General features: G+C 43.9%; 1 protein-coding gene across 3 annotated transcripts in view; it reads left to right on the plus strand.

The window, feature by feature from the left end:
• Positions 1-496: 496 nt before the first annotated feature.
• Positions 497-17943, plus strand: part of LOC106574626 (pyruvate kinase PKM) — a 34853-nt gene continuing 17406 nt past the window's right edge. The window contains exon 1 of one of the 3 annotated variants that reach the window (XM_045718851.2): positions 497-584. Coding sequence is in view for 2 of the 3 variants with exons in the window: in XM_045718852.2 (XP_045574808.1) it covers positions 12006-12012 (7 nt within the window). In the remaining variant the exon portion in view is untranslated. Of the gene's footprint in view, positions 585-11816; positions 12013-17943 lie in introns of those variants that run through there. The other 2 variants (XM_045718852.2, XM_045718850.2) reach the window with 2 other exon arrangements.

Raw genomic sequence — 17943 nt, forward strand, 5'->3', positions numbered from 1 at the left:
CAGAGAGGGAGATGGGAAAGCAAAGGGAATGGGGAAAAGGAAGAGAGGGATGTTTAAAAGGAGAGATTGGTGTGAGAAGGAAAGACATGATGAGAGTGAAGAAGTGAAGTCTGGAGAAGATTAGTTGAACCTATGCTAATGAGTCCCCCTTTCTCCTTCGCCTCCCCCCTTTCTACCCCTCATTTTCTATCCCTCTCACACACACAAACTCACCAACACCTTTACCATATGGTCCACATGACAACATCAAATAATAATAAACTCCTATTTTTGGTCAATGAAAAGGCCAGTGTTTTCTTGTTCATTTCTTTTTCAGATAATGATTAAGGTTTGTTACAGCGGGATAGATATACTTAGACATGAGGAAGATTAACTAATTTCACTCTCCCGAATCCAAATGGATTTCTCCCATCAAAAGCCGCCAACAATTATCAGAGATAATCAATGGTGTCCACAAGATGGCGGTAAAACCCACAGCTAAACTACATAAACAAATGATTGAAATGATTATTTTGCGAACCTTGTGCAATGCGCGTCTCAACATCCGCAAAGTTGTCTTCGTTGCTGCTGCCTGACACTCACAGGTTGGTGTTCTTCTTTCTCTAGGTGTATCTTTTCATTTGAGCTATTCAGTTCTCTCTCTCTCTCTTTATTATATTTTGTTTTACAACAGTTAGAATTCTGGAATATATTTGTCATTCGTTGTGAATGCATGCGGTTACAATAATTAGCTGAATCGCACAATCCCTGCAAGCATTTCAAGTTAAAGAAACCTCCTCTGCCAGAGCTCTGCCAAGTTTAGGCTGCTAAACTCAACCGTGCGCCAATTCTTAATTCTTCAAAGGCCATGGTGACACATTGTTGACAGACTGCTCAAAGGAAAGGAAGTTATGACAGTTTTGGTCAGTTTTAGTTAGTGATTAGTTCTATAACATTCTGTTCATGAACATTCCTTTGCAAAGTCACTGGATGAAAATGTCATAATAGTCCGTTTATTGTTTAGTGTTGCATTAAATCTATTGCAAAACAGGTTTGAGATAAATTGGATGATATGGGATGGAACTGAAACCTCAGTAATAATGGTTATGTAACCCTTCAATTACAGGCCATCCTGTAAAATACTAGTTTAGGCCGTTTGAAGAATGAAGTCAGAACTGAAACGATGGCTAGTATATTAGGACTTGATGTCAAAGGCTGTGTTGTATCTAAATGTGCTCTATGTCATGTCTTTTGACAGGGTGTTATGTCACATTATGTGTGTTGTATGTATCTAGCTGTGTTCTGGAGTCCAGGGGAGTGGCTTCACAGTGTACATTCTCTCTAGTCAACTCCAGCACAAAGGTCTGTTTGTGTTCTGGCTACTGATTTACACCCTCTGTCTGTTGGCTTTTCAGGGTAGCTACACAAGTGTGTGTGTGTTTGTGCGTGTGTGTGCGGGCGTGCTTAACTAAACTTGTGGGGATCAGAAGTTCCCACAAGAATAGTAAACAAACTAAGTGAAATGCCGTGGTGATTTTAGCATGTACATCTTGGTGGTGCAAACTCCTCAATTGTTTTTAGATGCATGCCAGCAAAGCCATGACACAGCACAGCACTAAACAATACATCAATCAAATCTAATTTCATTTGTCACATGCACCGAATACAACAGGTAGACCTTACAGTGAAATGGTTACTAACAAGCCCTTAATAACCAACAATGCAGTTTTAAGAAAATACCTAAAAAAAGTAAGAGATAAGAATAACAAATAATTCAAGAGCAGCAGTAAATAACAATAGCGGGCTATATACAGGGGGTACCGGTACAGAGTCAATGTGGAGGCTATATACAGGGGGTACCGGTACAGAGTCAATGTGGAGGCTATATACAGGGGGTATCGGTACAGAGTCAATGTGGAGGCTATATACAGGGGGTACCGGTACAGAGTCAATGTGGAGGCTATATACAGGGGGTACCAGTACAGAGTCAATGTGGAGGCTATATACAGGGGGTACCAGTACAGAGTCAATGTGGAGGCTATATACAGGGGGTACCGGTACAGAGTCAATGTGGAGGCTATATACAGGGGCTACCAGTACAGAGTCAATGTGGAGGCTATATACAGGGGGTACCAGTACAGAGTCAATGTGGAGGCTATATACAGGGGGTACCGGTACAGAGTCAATGTGGAGGCTACAGTGGGGCAAAAAAGTATTTAGTCAGCCACCAATTGTGCAAGTTCTCCCACTTAAAAAGATGAGAGAGGCCTGTAATTGTCATCATAGGTACACGTCAACTATGACAGACAAAATGATTATTTTTTTCTCCAGAAAATCACATTGTAGGATTTTTAATGAATTTATTTGCAAATTATGGTGGAAAATAAGTATTTGGTCACCTACAAACAAGCAAGATTTCTGGCTCTCACAGACCTGTAACTTCTTCTTTAAGAGGCTCCTCTGTCCTCCACTCATTACCTGTATTAATGGCACCTGTTTGAACTTGATATCAGTATAAAAGACACCTGTCCACAACCTCAAACAGTCACACTCCAAACTCCACTATGGCCAAGATCAAAGAGCTGTCAAAGGACACCAGAAACAAAATTGTAGACCTGCACCAGGCTGGGAAGACTGAATCTGCAATAGGTAAGCAGCTTGGTTTGAAGAAATCAACTGTGGGACCAATTATTAGGAAATGGAAGACATACAAGACCACTGATAATCTCCCTCGATCTGGGGCTCCACGCAAGATCTCACCCCGTGGGGTCAAAATGATCACAAGAACGGTGAGCAAAAATCCCAGAACCACACGGGGGGACCTAGTGAATGACCTGCAGAAAGCTGGGACCAAAGTAACAAAGCCTACCATCAGTAACACACTACGCCGCCAGGGACTCAAATCCTGCAGTGCCAGACGTGTCCCCCTGCTTAAGCCAGTACATGTCCAGGCCCATCTTAAGTTTGCTAGAGAGCATTTGGATGATCCAGAAGAGGATTGGGAGAATGTCATATGGTCAGATGAAACCAAAATATAACTTTTTGGTAAAAACTAAACTCGTCGTGTTTGGAGGACAAAGAATGCTGAGTTGCATCCAAAGAACACCATACCTACTGTGAAGCATGGGGGTGGAAACATCATGCTTTGGGGCTGTTTTTCTGCAAAGGGAACAGGATGACTGATCCGTGTAAAGGAAAGAATGAATGGGGCCATGTATCGTGAGAAAACCTCCTTCCATCAGCAAGGGCATTGAAGATGAAACGTGGCTGCGTCTTTCAGCATGACAATGATCCCAAACACACCGCCCGGGCAACGAAGGAGTGGCTTCATAAGAAGCATTTCAAGGTCCTGGAGTGGCCTAGCCAGTCTCCAGATCTCAACCCCATAGAAAATCTTTGGAGGGAGTTGAAAGTCCGTGTTACCCAGCGACAGCCCCAAAACATCACTGCTCTAGAGGAGATCTGCATGGAGGAATGGGCCAAAATACCAGCAACAGTGTGTGAAAACATTGTTAAGACTTACAGAAAACATTTGACCTGTGTCATTGCCAACAAAGGGTATATAACAAAGTATTGAGATAAACTTTTGTTATTGACCAAATACTTATTTTCCACCATAATTTGCAAATAAATTCATTACAAATCCTAGAATGTGATTTTCTGGATTTTTTTTTCTCATTTTGTCTGTCATAGTTGAAGTGTACCTATGATGAAAATTACAGGCCTCTCATTTTTTTAAGTGGGAGAACTTGCACAATTGGTGGCTGACTAAATACTTTTTTGCCCCACTGTATATACAGGGGGTACCGGTACAGAGTCAATGTGGAGGCTATATACAGGGGGTACCGGTACAGAGTCAATGTGGAGGCTATATACAGGGGGTACCAGTACAGAGTCAATGTGGAGGCTATATACAGGGGGTACCGGTACAGAGTCAATGTGGAGGCTATATACAGGGGGTACCGGTACAGAGTCAATGTGGAGGCTATATACAGGGGGTACCGGTACAGTGTCAATGTGGAGGCTATATACAGGGGGTACCGGTACAGAGTCAATGTGGAGGCTATATACAGGGGGTACCGGTACAGAGTCAATGTGGAGGCTATATACAGGGGGTACCGGTACAGAGTCAATGTGGAGGCTATATACATGACGTAATCCATTGCGCACCCGCTTACGTGTCCGGTCTCAGTCTGTGTGGAGCAGACATGGAGTGTGTGTGTGCATGACTTGACCCAAGTCCAGATTTTTCTTCCTGGTTACCCATGTTGGTTTACAATGAGCTTTACATGTATAAAGACACAGTACAGTATGTCTGTGAACGGGTATCTCTATTGACCCAGCCTATCTACTGTATTTATAATCCTTTAACTACCTTGTATCAAACTGAAGATTACATTAGCCTTCTTCAGTTCTCAGATAAGTGTAGTTCGGCAAAACACATTCACAATCACACATACATACAGCATCTGTGAAGGTCAAGTTGCAGGGCTGCAAGTCAACAATGATGAACTGACCGGGTTCAATCACAGTCACCAGGATCTGTGAATGGGCCAGAGATGCATAATGTCAGTGACACAGTCATTATCTAGTCGCCTTGGCACCTAGAGAGCTAGGAGGAACACATTGGCACACCTGTATTACAAGACTCTCATGATATCACCACTGACATTCAGAAGTTTAGACGAGATGACAAGAGATGACAAGAGATGACATAGAGATGACATAGAGATGACATAGAGATGACGAGAGATGTAAAACAAAGAAGTGTTGCACCAACCACTCACCCTGACCTTAACCCTGACCTTAACTCCAACCTAACCCTGACCTTAACTCTGACCTTAACTCCAACCTAACCCTGACCTTAACCCTGACCTTAACTCCAACCTAACCCTGACCTACCCTGACCTTAACTCCAACCTAACCCTGATCTTAACCCTGATCTTAACCCTGACCTTAACTCCAACCTAACCCTGATCTTAACCCTGACCTTAACCCTGACCTTAACTCCAACCTTAACCCTGACCTTAACCCTGACCGTAACTCCAAGCTAACCCTGACCTTAACCCTGACCTTAACCCTGACCGTAACTCCAACCTAACCCTGATCTTAACCCTGACCTTAACCCTGACCGTAACTCCAACCTAACCCTGACCTTAACCCTGACCCTAACCCTGACCTTAACCCTGACCTTAACCCTGACCTTAACCCTGACCGTAACTCCAACCTAACCCTGATCTTAACCCTGACCTTAACCCTGACCTTAACCCTGACCGTAACTCCAACCTAACCCTGATCTTAACCCTGACCTTAACCCTGACCTTATCCCTGACCTTAACCCTGACCGTAACTCCAACCTAACCCTGACCTTAACCCTGACCGTAACTCCAACCTAACCCTGATCTTAACCCTGACCGTAACTCCAACCTAACCCTGATCTTAACCCTGACCTTAACCCTGACCTTAACCCTGACCGTAACTCCAACCTAACCCTGATCTTAACCCTGACCTTAACCCTGACCTTAACCCTGACCGTAACTCCAACCTAACCCTGACCTTAACCCTGACCATAACCCTGACCTTAACCCTGACCGTAACTCCAACCTTAACCCTGACCTTAACCCTGACCTTAACCCTGACCGTAACTCCAACCTTAACCCTGACCTTAACCCTGACCGTAACTCCAACCTAACCCTGAGCTTAACCCTGACCGTAACTCCAACCTTAACCCTGACCTTAACCCTGACCCTAACCCTGACCCTAACCCTGACCCTAACCCTGATCTTAACCCTGACCTTAACCCTGACCTTAACCCTGACCTTAACCCTGACCCTAACCCTGACCTTAACCCTGACCTTAACCCTGACCTTAACCCTGACCGTAACTCCAACCTAACCCTGACCTTAACCCTGACCTTACCACCCTAACCCTGACCTTAACCCTGACCTTAACCCTGACCTTAACCCTGACCGTAACTCCAACCTAACCCTGACCTCTTAACCCTGACCTTAACCCTGACCTCTAACCCTGACCTGACCTCCCACCTAACCCTGACCTTAACCCTGACCCTAACCCTGACCTTAACCCTGACCTTAACCCTGACCCTAACCCTGACCTTAACCCTGACCCTAACCCTGACCCTAACCCTGACCCTAACCCTGACCCTAACCCTGACCCTAACCCTGACCTTAACCCTGACCCTAACCCTGACCCTAACCCTGACCTTAACCCTGACCTTAACCCTGACCTTAACCCTGACCGTAACCCACCTAACCCTGACCGTAACTCCAACCTAACGACCTTAACCCTGACCGTAACTCCAACCTAACCCTGACCGTAACCCTGACCTTAACCCTGACCGTAACTCCAACCTAACCCTGACCTTAACCCTGACCGTAACCCTGACCGTAACTCCAACCTAACCCTGACCCTAACCCTGACCGTAACCCTGACCGTAACTCCAACCTAACCCTGACCGTAACCCTGACCGTAACTCCAACCTAACCCTGACCTTAACCCTGACCGTAACTCCAACCTAACCCTGACCTTAACCCTGACCGTAACTCCAACCTAACCCTGACCTTAACCCTGACCGTAACTCCAACCTAACCCTGACCTTAACCCTGACCGTAACTCCAACCTAACCCTGACCTTAACCCTGACCGTAACTCCAACCTAACCCTGACCCTAACCCTGACCTTAACCCTGACCATAACTCCAACCTAACCCTGACCTTAACCCTGACCGTAACTCCAACCTAACCCTGATCTTAACCCTGACCGTAACCCTGACCGTAACTCCAACCTAACCCTGACCTTAACCCTGACCGTAACTCCAACCTAACCCTGATCTTAACCCTGACCGTAACCCTGACCGTAACTCCAACCTAACCCTGATCTTAACCCTGACCGTAACCCTGACCGTAACTCCAACCTAACCCTGACCGTAACCCTGACCGTAACTCCAACCTAACCCTGACCTTAACCCTGACCATAACCCTAGGTGAAGAAAAACAAAACCATGTGATCAATGGTGAAAAAGTCACTATGGCTATCACATGATCATCCAGGCTGACCTCTGTGTCAAAGGGAGTGGACACTGAATGGTTACTGTAGATTGGGCTGAGGGGTGTAGAGAGGAGGGGAGAGGGAGGAAATTAGTGAAAGTACAGAGATTGAGCAATGACTGAGAAAAAAAAGACAGACAGACAGACAGACAGACAGACAGATATTATATCCTGTTCTGTTAAATGGTCCTGCGGGTGGCGCATGGCTTTCTCTGTGGAAAACACTCAGCATCAGCTGGCCTAGCAACAGTCACCCCGGCAACCACTGAGGAAACTCTGCCGAGACGGGAGTCAGCGAAACACACAGCCGTGTGTGTGTGTGTGTGTGTGTGTGTGTGTGTGTGTGTGTGTGTGTGTGTGTGTGTGTTCATATCTCCATCTACTCCATCTGTAGGATGTTTAAGTTGAGAGATGTTTTAATGTGTTGATAGTCCCTTTTATTCCAACCAGACATGCTGCTACATGAACCAATAAACTAACACAGAGAGCAAACAGCATCACCAATAAACTAACACAGAGAGCAAACAGCATCACCAATAAACTAACACAGAGAGCAAACAGCATCACCAATAAACTAACACAGAGAGCAAACAGCATCATCAATAAACTAACACAGAGAGCAAACAGCATCACCAATAAACTAACACAGAGAGCAAACAGCATCACCAATAAACTAACACAGAGAGCAAACAGCATCACCAATAAACTAACACAGAGAGCAAACAGCATCACCAATAAACTAACACAGAGAGCAAACAGCATCACCAATAAACTAACACAGAGAGCAAACAGCATCACCAATAAACTAACACAGAGAGCAAACAGCATCACCAATAAACTAACACAGAGAGCAAACAGCATCACTCAATAAACTAACACAGAGAGCAAACAGCATCACCAATAAACTAACACAGAGAGCAAACAGCATCACCAATAAACTAACACAGAGCGCAAACCGCATCACCAATAAACTAACACAGAGAGCAAACAGCATCACCAATAAACTAACACAGAGAGCAAACAGCATCACCAATAAACTAACACAGAGAGCAAACAGCATCACCAATAAACTAACACAGAGAGCAAACAGCATCACCAATAAACTAACACAGAGAGCAAACAGCATCACCAATAAACTAACACAGAGAGCAAACCGCATCACCAATAAACTAACACAGAGAGCAAACATCATCACCAATAAACTAACACAGAGAGCAAACAGCATCACCAATAAACTAACACAGAGAGCAAACAGCATCACCAATAAACTAACACAGAGAGCAAACAGCATCACCAATAAACTAACACAGAGAGCAAACAGCATCCAACATGGGAATCACACACACTCTCTCTCTGTCTACACACACTCTCTCTCTCTGTCTACACACTCTCTCTCTCTGTCTACACACACTCTCTCTCTCTGTCTACACACACTCTCTCTCTCTCTGTCTACACACACTCTCTCTCTCTCTGTCTACACACATTCTCTCTCTCTCTCTCTCTGTCTACACACACTCTCTCTCTCTCTGTCTACACACACTCTCTCTCTCTCTGTCTACACACACACTCTCTCTCTCTCTGTCTACACACACTCTCTCTCTCTCTGTCTACACACACTCTCTCTCTCTCTGTCTACACACACTCTCTCTCTCTCTGTCTACACACACACTCTCTCTCTCTCTCTCTCTGTCTACACACACTCTCTCTCTCTCTCTGTCTTCACACACTCTCTCTCTCTGTCTACACACACTCTCTCTCTCTCTGTCTACACACACACTCTCTCTCTCTCTGTCTACACACACACTCTCTCTCTCTCTGTCTACACACACACTCTCTCTCTCTGTCTACACACACACACTCTCTCTCTCTACCTACACTCTCTCTCTCTGTCTACACACACTCTCTCTCTCTGTGTCTACACACACACTCTCTCTCTCTGTCTACACACACACTCTCTCTCTCTGTCTACACACACACACTCTCTCTCTCTCTCTACACACACACTCTCTCTCTCTGTCTACACACACTCTCTCTCTCTCTGTCTACACACACTCTCTCTCTCTCTGTCTACACTCTCTCTCTCTCTCTCTCTCTCTGTCTACACTCTCTCTCTCTCTCTGTCTACACACTCTCTCTCTCTCTGTCTACACACTCTCTCTCTCTCTGTCTACACACACTCTCTCTCTCTCTGTCTACACACACTCTCTCTCTCTCTGTCTACACACACTCTCTCTCTCTCTGTCTACACACACTCTCTCTCTCTCTGTCTACACACACTCTCTCTCTCTCTGTCTACACACACTCTCTCTCTCTGTCTACACACACTCTCTCTCTCTGCTTCTACACACACCTCTCTCTCTGTCTACACACACTCTCTCTCTCTCTGTCTACACACACACTCTCTCTCTCTCTGTCTACACACACTCTCTCTCTCTCTCTGTCTACACACACTCTCTCTCTCTGTCTACACACACACTCTCTCTCTCTGTCTACACACACACTCTCTCTCTCTGTCTACACACACTCTCTCTCTCTGTCTACACACACACTCTCTCTCTCTGTCTACACACACATCTCTCTCTCTCTGTCTACACACACACTCTCTCTCCTCTGTCTACACACACACCCTCTCTCTGTCTACACTCTCTCTCTCTGTCTACACACACACACACTCTCTCTCTCTGTCTACACACACTCTCTCTCTGTCTACACACACTCTCTCTCTGTCTACACACTCTCTCTCTCTGTCTACACACACACTCTCTCTCTCTCTCTGTCTACACACACACTCTCTCTCTCTCTACACACACACTCTCTCTCTCTCTGTCTACACACTCTCTCTCTCTCTGTCTACACACACTCTCTCTCTCTGTCTACACACACTCTCTCTCTCTCTGTCTACACACACTCTCTCTCTCTCTGTCTACACACTCTCTCTCTCTCTGTCTACACACACCTCTCTCTCTCTCTCTCTCTGTCTACACACACTCTCTCTCTCTCTGTCTACACACACTCTCTCTCTCTGTCTACACACACTCTCTCTCTCTCTTTCTACACACACTCTCTCTCTGTCTACACACACTCTCTCTCTCTCTGTCTACACACACTCTCTCTCTCTCTCTGTCTACACACACTCTCTCTCTCTCTGTCTACACACACACTCTCTCTCTCTGTCTACACACACACTCTCTCTCTCTGTCTACACACACACTCTCTCTCTCTGTCTACACACACACTCTCTCTCTCTCTCTGTCTACACACACACTCTCTCTCTCTCTCTCTCTGTCTACACTCTCTCTCTCTGTCTACACACACACACACACACACTCTCTCTCTCTGTCTACACACACTCTCTCTCTGTCTACACACTCTCTCTCTCTGTCTACACACACACTCTCTCTCTCTCTGTCTACACACACACTCTCTCTCTCTGTCTACACACTCACTCTCTCTCTCTGTCTACACACACACTCTCTCTGTCTACACACTCTCTCTCTCTGTCTACACTCTCTCTCTCTGTCTACACACACTCTCTCTCTCTGTCTACACACACACTCTCTCTCTCTGTCTACACACACACTCTCTCTCTCTGTCTACACACACACTCTCTCTCTCTGTCTACACACACACTCTCTCTCTCTCTCTGTCTACACACACACTCTCTCTCTCTCTCTCTCTGTCTACACTCTCTCTCTCTGTCTACACACACACACACACACTCTCTCTCTCTGTCTACACACACTCTCTCTCTGTCTACACACTCTCTCTCTCTGTCTACACACACACTCTCTCTCTCTCTGTCTACACACACACTCTCTCTCTCTGTCTACACACACACTCTCTCTCTCTGTCTACACACACACTCTCTCTGTCTACACACTCTCTCTCTCTGTCTACACTCTCTCTCTCTGTCTACACACACACTCTCTCTCTGTCTACACTCTCTCTCTCTGTCTACACACACTCTCTCTCTCTGTCTACACACACACACTCTCTCTGTCTACACACTCTCTCTCTCTCTCTGTCTACACACACACTCTCTCTCTCTGTCTACACACAATCTCTTTCTCTGTCTACACACTCTCTCTCTGTCTACACACTCTCTCTCTCTGTCTACACACTCTCTCTGTCTACACACACTCTCTCTCTCTGTCTACACACACACTATCTCTCTGTCTACACACTCTCTCTGTCTACACACTCTCTCTCTCTGTCTACACACTCTCTCTCTCTGTCTACACACACACTCTCTCTCTCTGTCTACACACACTCTCTCTCTCTCTGTCTACACACTCTCTCTCTCTCTCTGTCTACACACTCTCTCTCTCTCTCTGTCTACACACACACTCTCTCTCTCTGTCTACACACAATCTCTTTCTCTGTCTACACACACTCTCTCTCTGTCTACACACTCTCTCTCTCTGTCTACACACTCTCTCTCTCTGTCTACACACTCTCTCTGTCTACACACACTCTCTCTCTCTCTGTCTACACACACACTCTCTCTCTGTCTACACACTCTCTCTCTCTGTCTACACACTCTCTCTCTCTGTCTACACACACACTCTCTCTCTCTGTCTACACACACTCTCTCTCTCTCTCTCTGTCTACACACACAATCGGTCCACTACCCCGTAATCAGTTCACACACAAACACAATATCAATAATGTCACACACTGTGCACACAAGCTCTCCATTTGTGAGCGGGTCAACATTTCTCTCCATGTCTCAGTACCCATGTAACAATCTCACCACCTTGTTGTTCTTGGAGACCCAGCAGTCAGAGAGACAGATAGACAGACAGACAGACAGACAGACAGACAGACAGACAGACAGACAGACAGACAGACAGACAGACAGACAGACAGACAGACAGACAGACAGACAGACAGACAGACAGACAGACAGACAGAGGTGATAGGATAGTACAGTTGGAGTTTGAAAAAGCTTTGGGTCAAGATGGGAGGTAAGTCTGTAGAGCTGCTAGCATGTTTGTTAACCTTTACACTTCTCCATTAATGTAATAGAAGATTGAAGTGTTACCTGGCTGATTAAAGGTTAAATAGGTTCACCCACACCAGCCACTTTCTGATGCGATAGTGACCAGATTGGAGTTGACGTCTTTCAGACATTTTACCTTGACTAAAGATCAGGTGAAACAGAATCTTCTACAGTGGTTGTACATCTATTCTCTTTTTAGTCGCTGCCTGATGAAAACCTTGTAACTTAGCCGCTTTGTTATTGTTTTTACCTTTATTGAAAGTGGTAACACCCCTCAGTGTACTCTGAACATTTCAGGACCAAGAAAATGTATATAACATTTTTATTTAAATTAGCTTCTGTAGTTTAACAATTGCATATTCATTAATGGAAAAAATATGGCTTTTTTTTATTTCCTGAAAAGTTGATATTTTGGAGATCAGACAGCGACGTTTTATTCCATAGAAGTCACTGATGCAAAGCCAGTTTTCTACAGTCCTCAGCAGAATGTTTCTAGTCTGCTTATCATCATTCAGGAAGCATCAAGCGTAATATCCTAAGAATTTTATTGTATGAATTTTGGTTGTGTTATAATAGTTATTGTTGGTTGTTTGGTGGTTAGATGTTGAGGGCTGTATACCAGAATTAGGCAGTTAGGTTTGCATTGCCAGGAGTTGACCCAGAGCACAGTGGTGGTTGGTCAGCATAACCTGAGGTTCATTGACTCTCCAGGAACACACACACACACACACACACACACACACACACACACACACACACACACACACACACACACACAGGCTAGACATTGTCCTCACACATAGAACACTTTTTCAGCTATTGTCAGTATGTCATGTCCACACACCCAGCCATATCTCTCCTTCTCTCCTCTATGGAAAGCATGCACTGATCTGTACATTGCAACACAGTGTTGGGACCTAGTCTCAGCCTTACAGTCAGCCAGAACAGGTGTCTATTTTGGTCAGTAACCAGTTTCAGTCTGTTTCTGTTTGTGAGTGTGTGAATTAGTGATGGGGCTAAAAATCGATACAGTTACATATCGCAATATTAGTGGTGGAAGATATTATATCGATATTTGACTCCAAGTATTGTTTAGTAAATCATTTTTGCTACTGTAGGCAGTGTTATCTAGCACTAGTTGACAGTACCAGAGTCAAAACTCAGGTATTTTTCATCCTATCGCTTGTTCTCCATTTTCTTTTTAAATAGAGAGCCATCATGTTTTCAGCATGACTGATCAAAATTCATTTTCTGATGCTCTCTCTTGTCTCTCTGCAGCAGACATAGTGAGCAATATGTTTGGAACCTCAAATCACAATACAACTGCAGTATCTAATCGCAATACATATAGAATCATGAGAATCACAATACATATCATATCGGCACCTAAGTATTGTGATAATATTGTTTTGTGAGGTGTGTGTGTGTGTGTGAGATGTGTCAGAGGTAGAACTCTGTGGAACACATAATAATGTGTGCAGCAGGGCATCGGAATTGGGTCACAGAAAGGAGACAGAGGGAGAGAGAGATGGAGAGCGTGATAGAGGGGATGAAGAAAGAGAGCACCGTGCCTAGACATCCCACAGGACATATACACACAGACTGACTAGCACATCACAGACCTCAACAAGCTGAGGTCTCTCTCTCTCTCTCTCTCTCTCTCTCTCTCTCTCTCTCTCTCTCTCAGGGGTAGACCACCTCCCTCTCGCTCTCTCGCTCTCTCTCTCTCTCTCTCTCTCTCTCTCTCTCAATTAAATTAAATTAAATTAAATTCAATTCAATTCACTTTATTGGCATGACGTAACAATGTACATATTGCCAAAGCTTATTTTGGATATTTACAAAATAAAAAATAAATAAAAATGAGAATCAAAATTGTCAACGGGACAACAGTAACAACAATAACCAAGGGTCAGAATAACCATACATTCAACAATAACAATAGCCATACAGTAGAGTTCATGTGTAGGTTTATTGGTCTGTCAGACACTGTCCCTCAACTTATGGCAGGCAGCAATGTAGTGCGCTGCCAACCCACAGCTCTCTGCGTCCTCCCCCAACAGGACGGGTAGCCTATCCTCATCAAAGAGGGCTTTGAAACCTTGAATAAGGGTTTCAAATTTGGGGAAATGACACTCTCTAATTGTTTTATAATTTTTGACATTTTGTCAGGAAATGCAGCTCCGTCTCAGGTTCTGCTGTTGTGCAGTGGTTGCACAGCCTTTCCTCTACAGGGAGCCAGGTTTTCCTGTGTCTACCCTTCTCAATGGCAAGGCTGTGCTCACTGAGCCTGTACTTTGTCAAGGTTTTTCTAAGGTTTTGATCAGTAACCATGGTCAAATATTTAGCCATAGTGTACTGTCGATTTAGGGCCAGATAGCACTGCATTTTGCTTTGTGTTTGTGCTTGTGTTTCCCAATAAGCAATGTAGTTTTGTTTTGACTGTGTTGTAATTTGGTTTATTCTGATTGATTGGATGTTCTGATCCTGAGGCTTCAGTGTGTTAGTAGAACAGGTTTGTGAACTCAGCACCAGGACCAGCTGGATGAGGGGACTCTTTTCTTTGCTCAGCTCTTAGCATTGGAGGGCTTGGTAATGATATGAGAGGTATTGCAGGGCTTGGTAATGATATGAGAGGTATTGCAGGGCTTGGTAATAATATGAGAGGTATTGCAGGGCTTGGTAATGATATGAGAGGTATTGCAGGGCTTGGTAATGATATGAGAGGTATTGCAGGGCTTGGTAATGATATGAGAGGTATTGCAGGGCTTGGTAATGATATGAGAGGTATTGCAGGTCTTGGTAATGATATGAGAGGTATTGCAGGGCTTGGTAATGATATGAGAGGTATTGCAGGGCTTGGTAATGATATGAGAGGTATTGCAGGGCTTGGTAATGATATGAGAGGTATTGCAGGGCTTGGTAATGATATGAGAGGTATTGCAGGGCTTGGTAATGATATGAGAGGTATTGCAGGGCTTGGTAATGATATGAGAGGTATTGCAGGGCTTGGTAATGATATGAGAGGTATTGCAGGGCTTGGTAATGATATGAGAGGTATTGCAGGGCTTGGTAATGATATGAGAGGTATTGCAGGACTTGGTAATGATATGAGAGGTATTGCAGGGCTTGGTAATGATATGAGAGGCATTGCAGGGCTTGGTAATGATATGAGACGGGGTCACTGTATTTTAGATGTTTCCAAAACTTAATTGATCTTTTTTGAGTTTTTATTATTAGTGGATATTGGCCTAATTCTGCCCTGCATGCATTGTTTGTAGTTTTCCTCTGGACACGTAGGAGAATCTTACAGAACTCTGCATGTAGGGTTTCAATGGGGTGTTTGTCCCATTTGATGAAATCTTGTTTTGCAAGTGGACCCCACACCTCGCTGCCATAAAGTGCAATTGGTTCAATGACATATTCAATTCGTTTTAGCCAAATTTTAATAGGTATTTCAATTTGAATTTGCTTTTAATGGCGTAGAATGCCCTGCGTGCTTTCTCTCTCAGATCATTCACTGCCTCATTAAGGTGTCCAGTTGAGCTTATTTTTAAACCTAAGTAATTGTAGTGTGTACAGTACTCTATATTTTTTGTACCAGTTGAGAACTTTGGTCTAATTCCCTGAGATCTGGATCTTCTCTGGAAAATCATTATTTTAGTCTTTTTGGGGTTTACTGCCAGGGCCCAGGTCTGGCAGTACTGCTCTAGCAGGTCCAGGCTCTGCTGTAGGTCATGTGCTGTGGGTGACAGCAGGCATAGGTCATCTGCGAAGAGTAGGCATTTAACTTCTGAATTGTGGAGACTAACACCAGGGGCTGAGGATTTTTCTAGAATAGTAGCCAATTCGTTAATGTAAATATTGAAGAGAGCAGGGCTCAGATTGCAACCCTGACGAAGGCCCCGCCTCTGGTTAAAGAATTCTGTTATTTTCTTACCAATTTTAATGGTGCACGTATTGCCAGTATACATTGATTTAATTATGTCATATGTTTTACCCCCTACCCCACTTTCAATAACTTTGTAGAACAGTCCTGTATGCCAAATAGAATCAAATGCTTTTTGGAAGTCGATAAAGCAAGCGTATATTTTGGTATTATTTTGGTGGACATGTTTATCTATCAGGGTGTGTAAGGTGTAAATATGATCAGTTGTGCGATGTTTTGGTATAAATCCATCTCCTTCCCTCCATCTCCATCCCTCCATTTCCTTCCCTCTATAGCCATCCCTCATCTCCTTCCCTCCATATCCATCCCTCCATCTCCATCCCTCCATCTCCTTCCCTCCCTATCCTCCCTCCATCTCTGTCACCCCATCTCCTTCCCTCCATATCCATCCCTCCATATCCATCCCTCCATATCCCCTCCATCTCCATCCTAACATCTCCTTCCCTCCTCCTCTCTCCTCTTTTCACATCCTCACATGTTGTCAGTACTGCTGTAAGTGTTGACCTTGTCCACCAACATCTGTCCTTCCTCTCCTCATCCTCCTCCTCCTCCTCCTCCTCCTCTCCTCCTCCTCCTCCTCCTCCTCTCTGCCTGTCTTGTGTGTTGACAGCAGCAGTACAGGCTGACTGAGTGTTAAATGTATTTTTTCGTGTCCAACTTTGTATTATTTCTTTTTTTTTTTCCCTGTGGGGCATTCAGATCACAGACGACACACCTACTCATTCAAAGATTTTTCTTTATTTTCTTTATTATTACTATTTTATTCATTGTAGAATAATAGTGAAGAAATCATAGCTATGAAATAACACATAATGGAATCATGTAGTAACCAAAAAAGTGTTAAATAAATCAAAATGTATATTATATTTGATATTCTTCAAAGTAGCCACCCTTTGCCTTGATGACAGCTTTGCACACTCTTGGCATTCACTCAACCAGCTTCATGAGGTAGTCACCTGGAATGCATTTCAATTAACAGGTGTGCCTTGTTAAAAGTTAATTTGTGGAATTTCTTTCCTTCTTAACCTCTTACATCTAGACGTTCCGCTAGCGGAACACCTACTCCAATATCCAATGATGGGCGTGGCGCGAAATACAAACTCCTCTAAAATACAAAAACTTCAATTTTTCAAACATATGACTATTTCACAGCATTTTAAAGATAAGACTCTCCTTTATCTAACCACACTGTCCGATTTCAAAAAGACTTTACAACGAAAGCAAAACATTAGATTATGTCAGCAGAGTACCAAGCCAGAAATAATCAGACACCCATTTTTCAAGCTAGCATATAATGTCACAAAAACCCAGAAGACAGCTAAATGCAGCACTAACCTTTTATGATCTTCATCAGATGACAACCCTAGGACATTATGTTATACAATACATGCATGTTTTGTTCAATCAAGTTCATATTTATATCAAAAACCAGCTTTTTACATTAGCATGTGACGTTCAGAACTAGCATACCCCCCGCAAACTTCCGGGGAATTCGCTAACATTTTACTAAATTACTCACGATAAACGTTCACAAAAAGCATAACAATTATTTTAAGAATTATAGATACAGACCTCCTCTATGCACTCGATATGTCCGATTTTAAAATAGCTTTTTGGTGAAAGCACATTTTGCAATATTCTAAGTACATAGCCCAGGCATCACGGGCTAGCTATTTAGACACCCGGCAAGTTTAGCACTCACCAATATCAGCTTTACTATTATAAAAGTTTCATTACCTTTTGTTGTCTTCGTCAGAATGCACTCCCAGGACTGCTACTTCAATAACAAATGTTGGTTTGGTCCAAAATAATCCATCGTTATATCCGAATAGCGGCGTTTTGTTCGTGCGTTCCAGACACTATCCGAAATGGTAAAGAAGGGTCGTGCGCATGGCGCAATTCGTGACAAAAAAATTCTAAATATTCCATTACCGTACTTCGAAGCAT

This window comes from Salmo salar, chromosome 05, assembly GCF_965601325.2.
Source record: "Salmo salar chromosome 05, fSalSal1, whole genome shotgun sequence".
Lineage (NCBI taxonomy): Eukaryota > Metazoa > Chordata > Actinopteri > Salmoniformes > Salmonidae > Salmo > Salmo salar.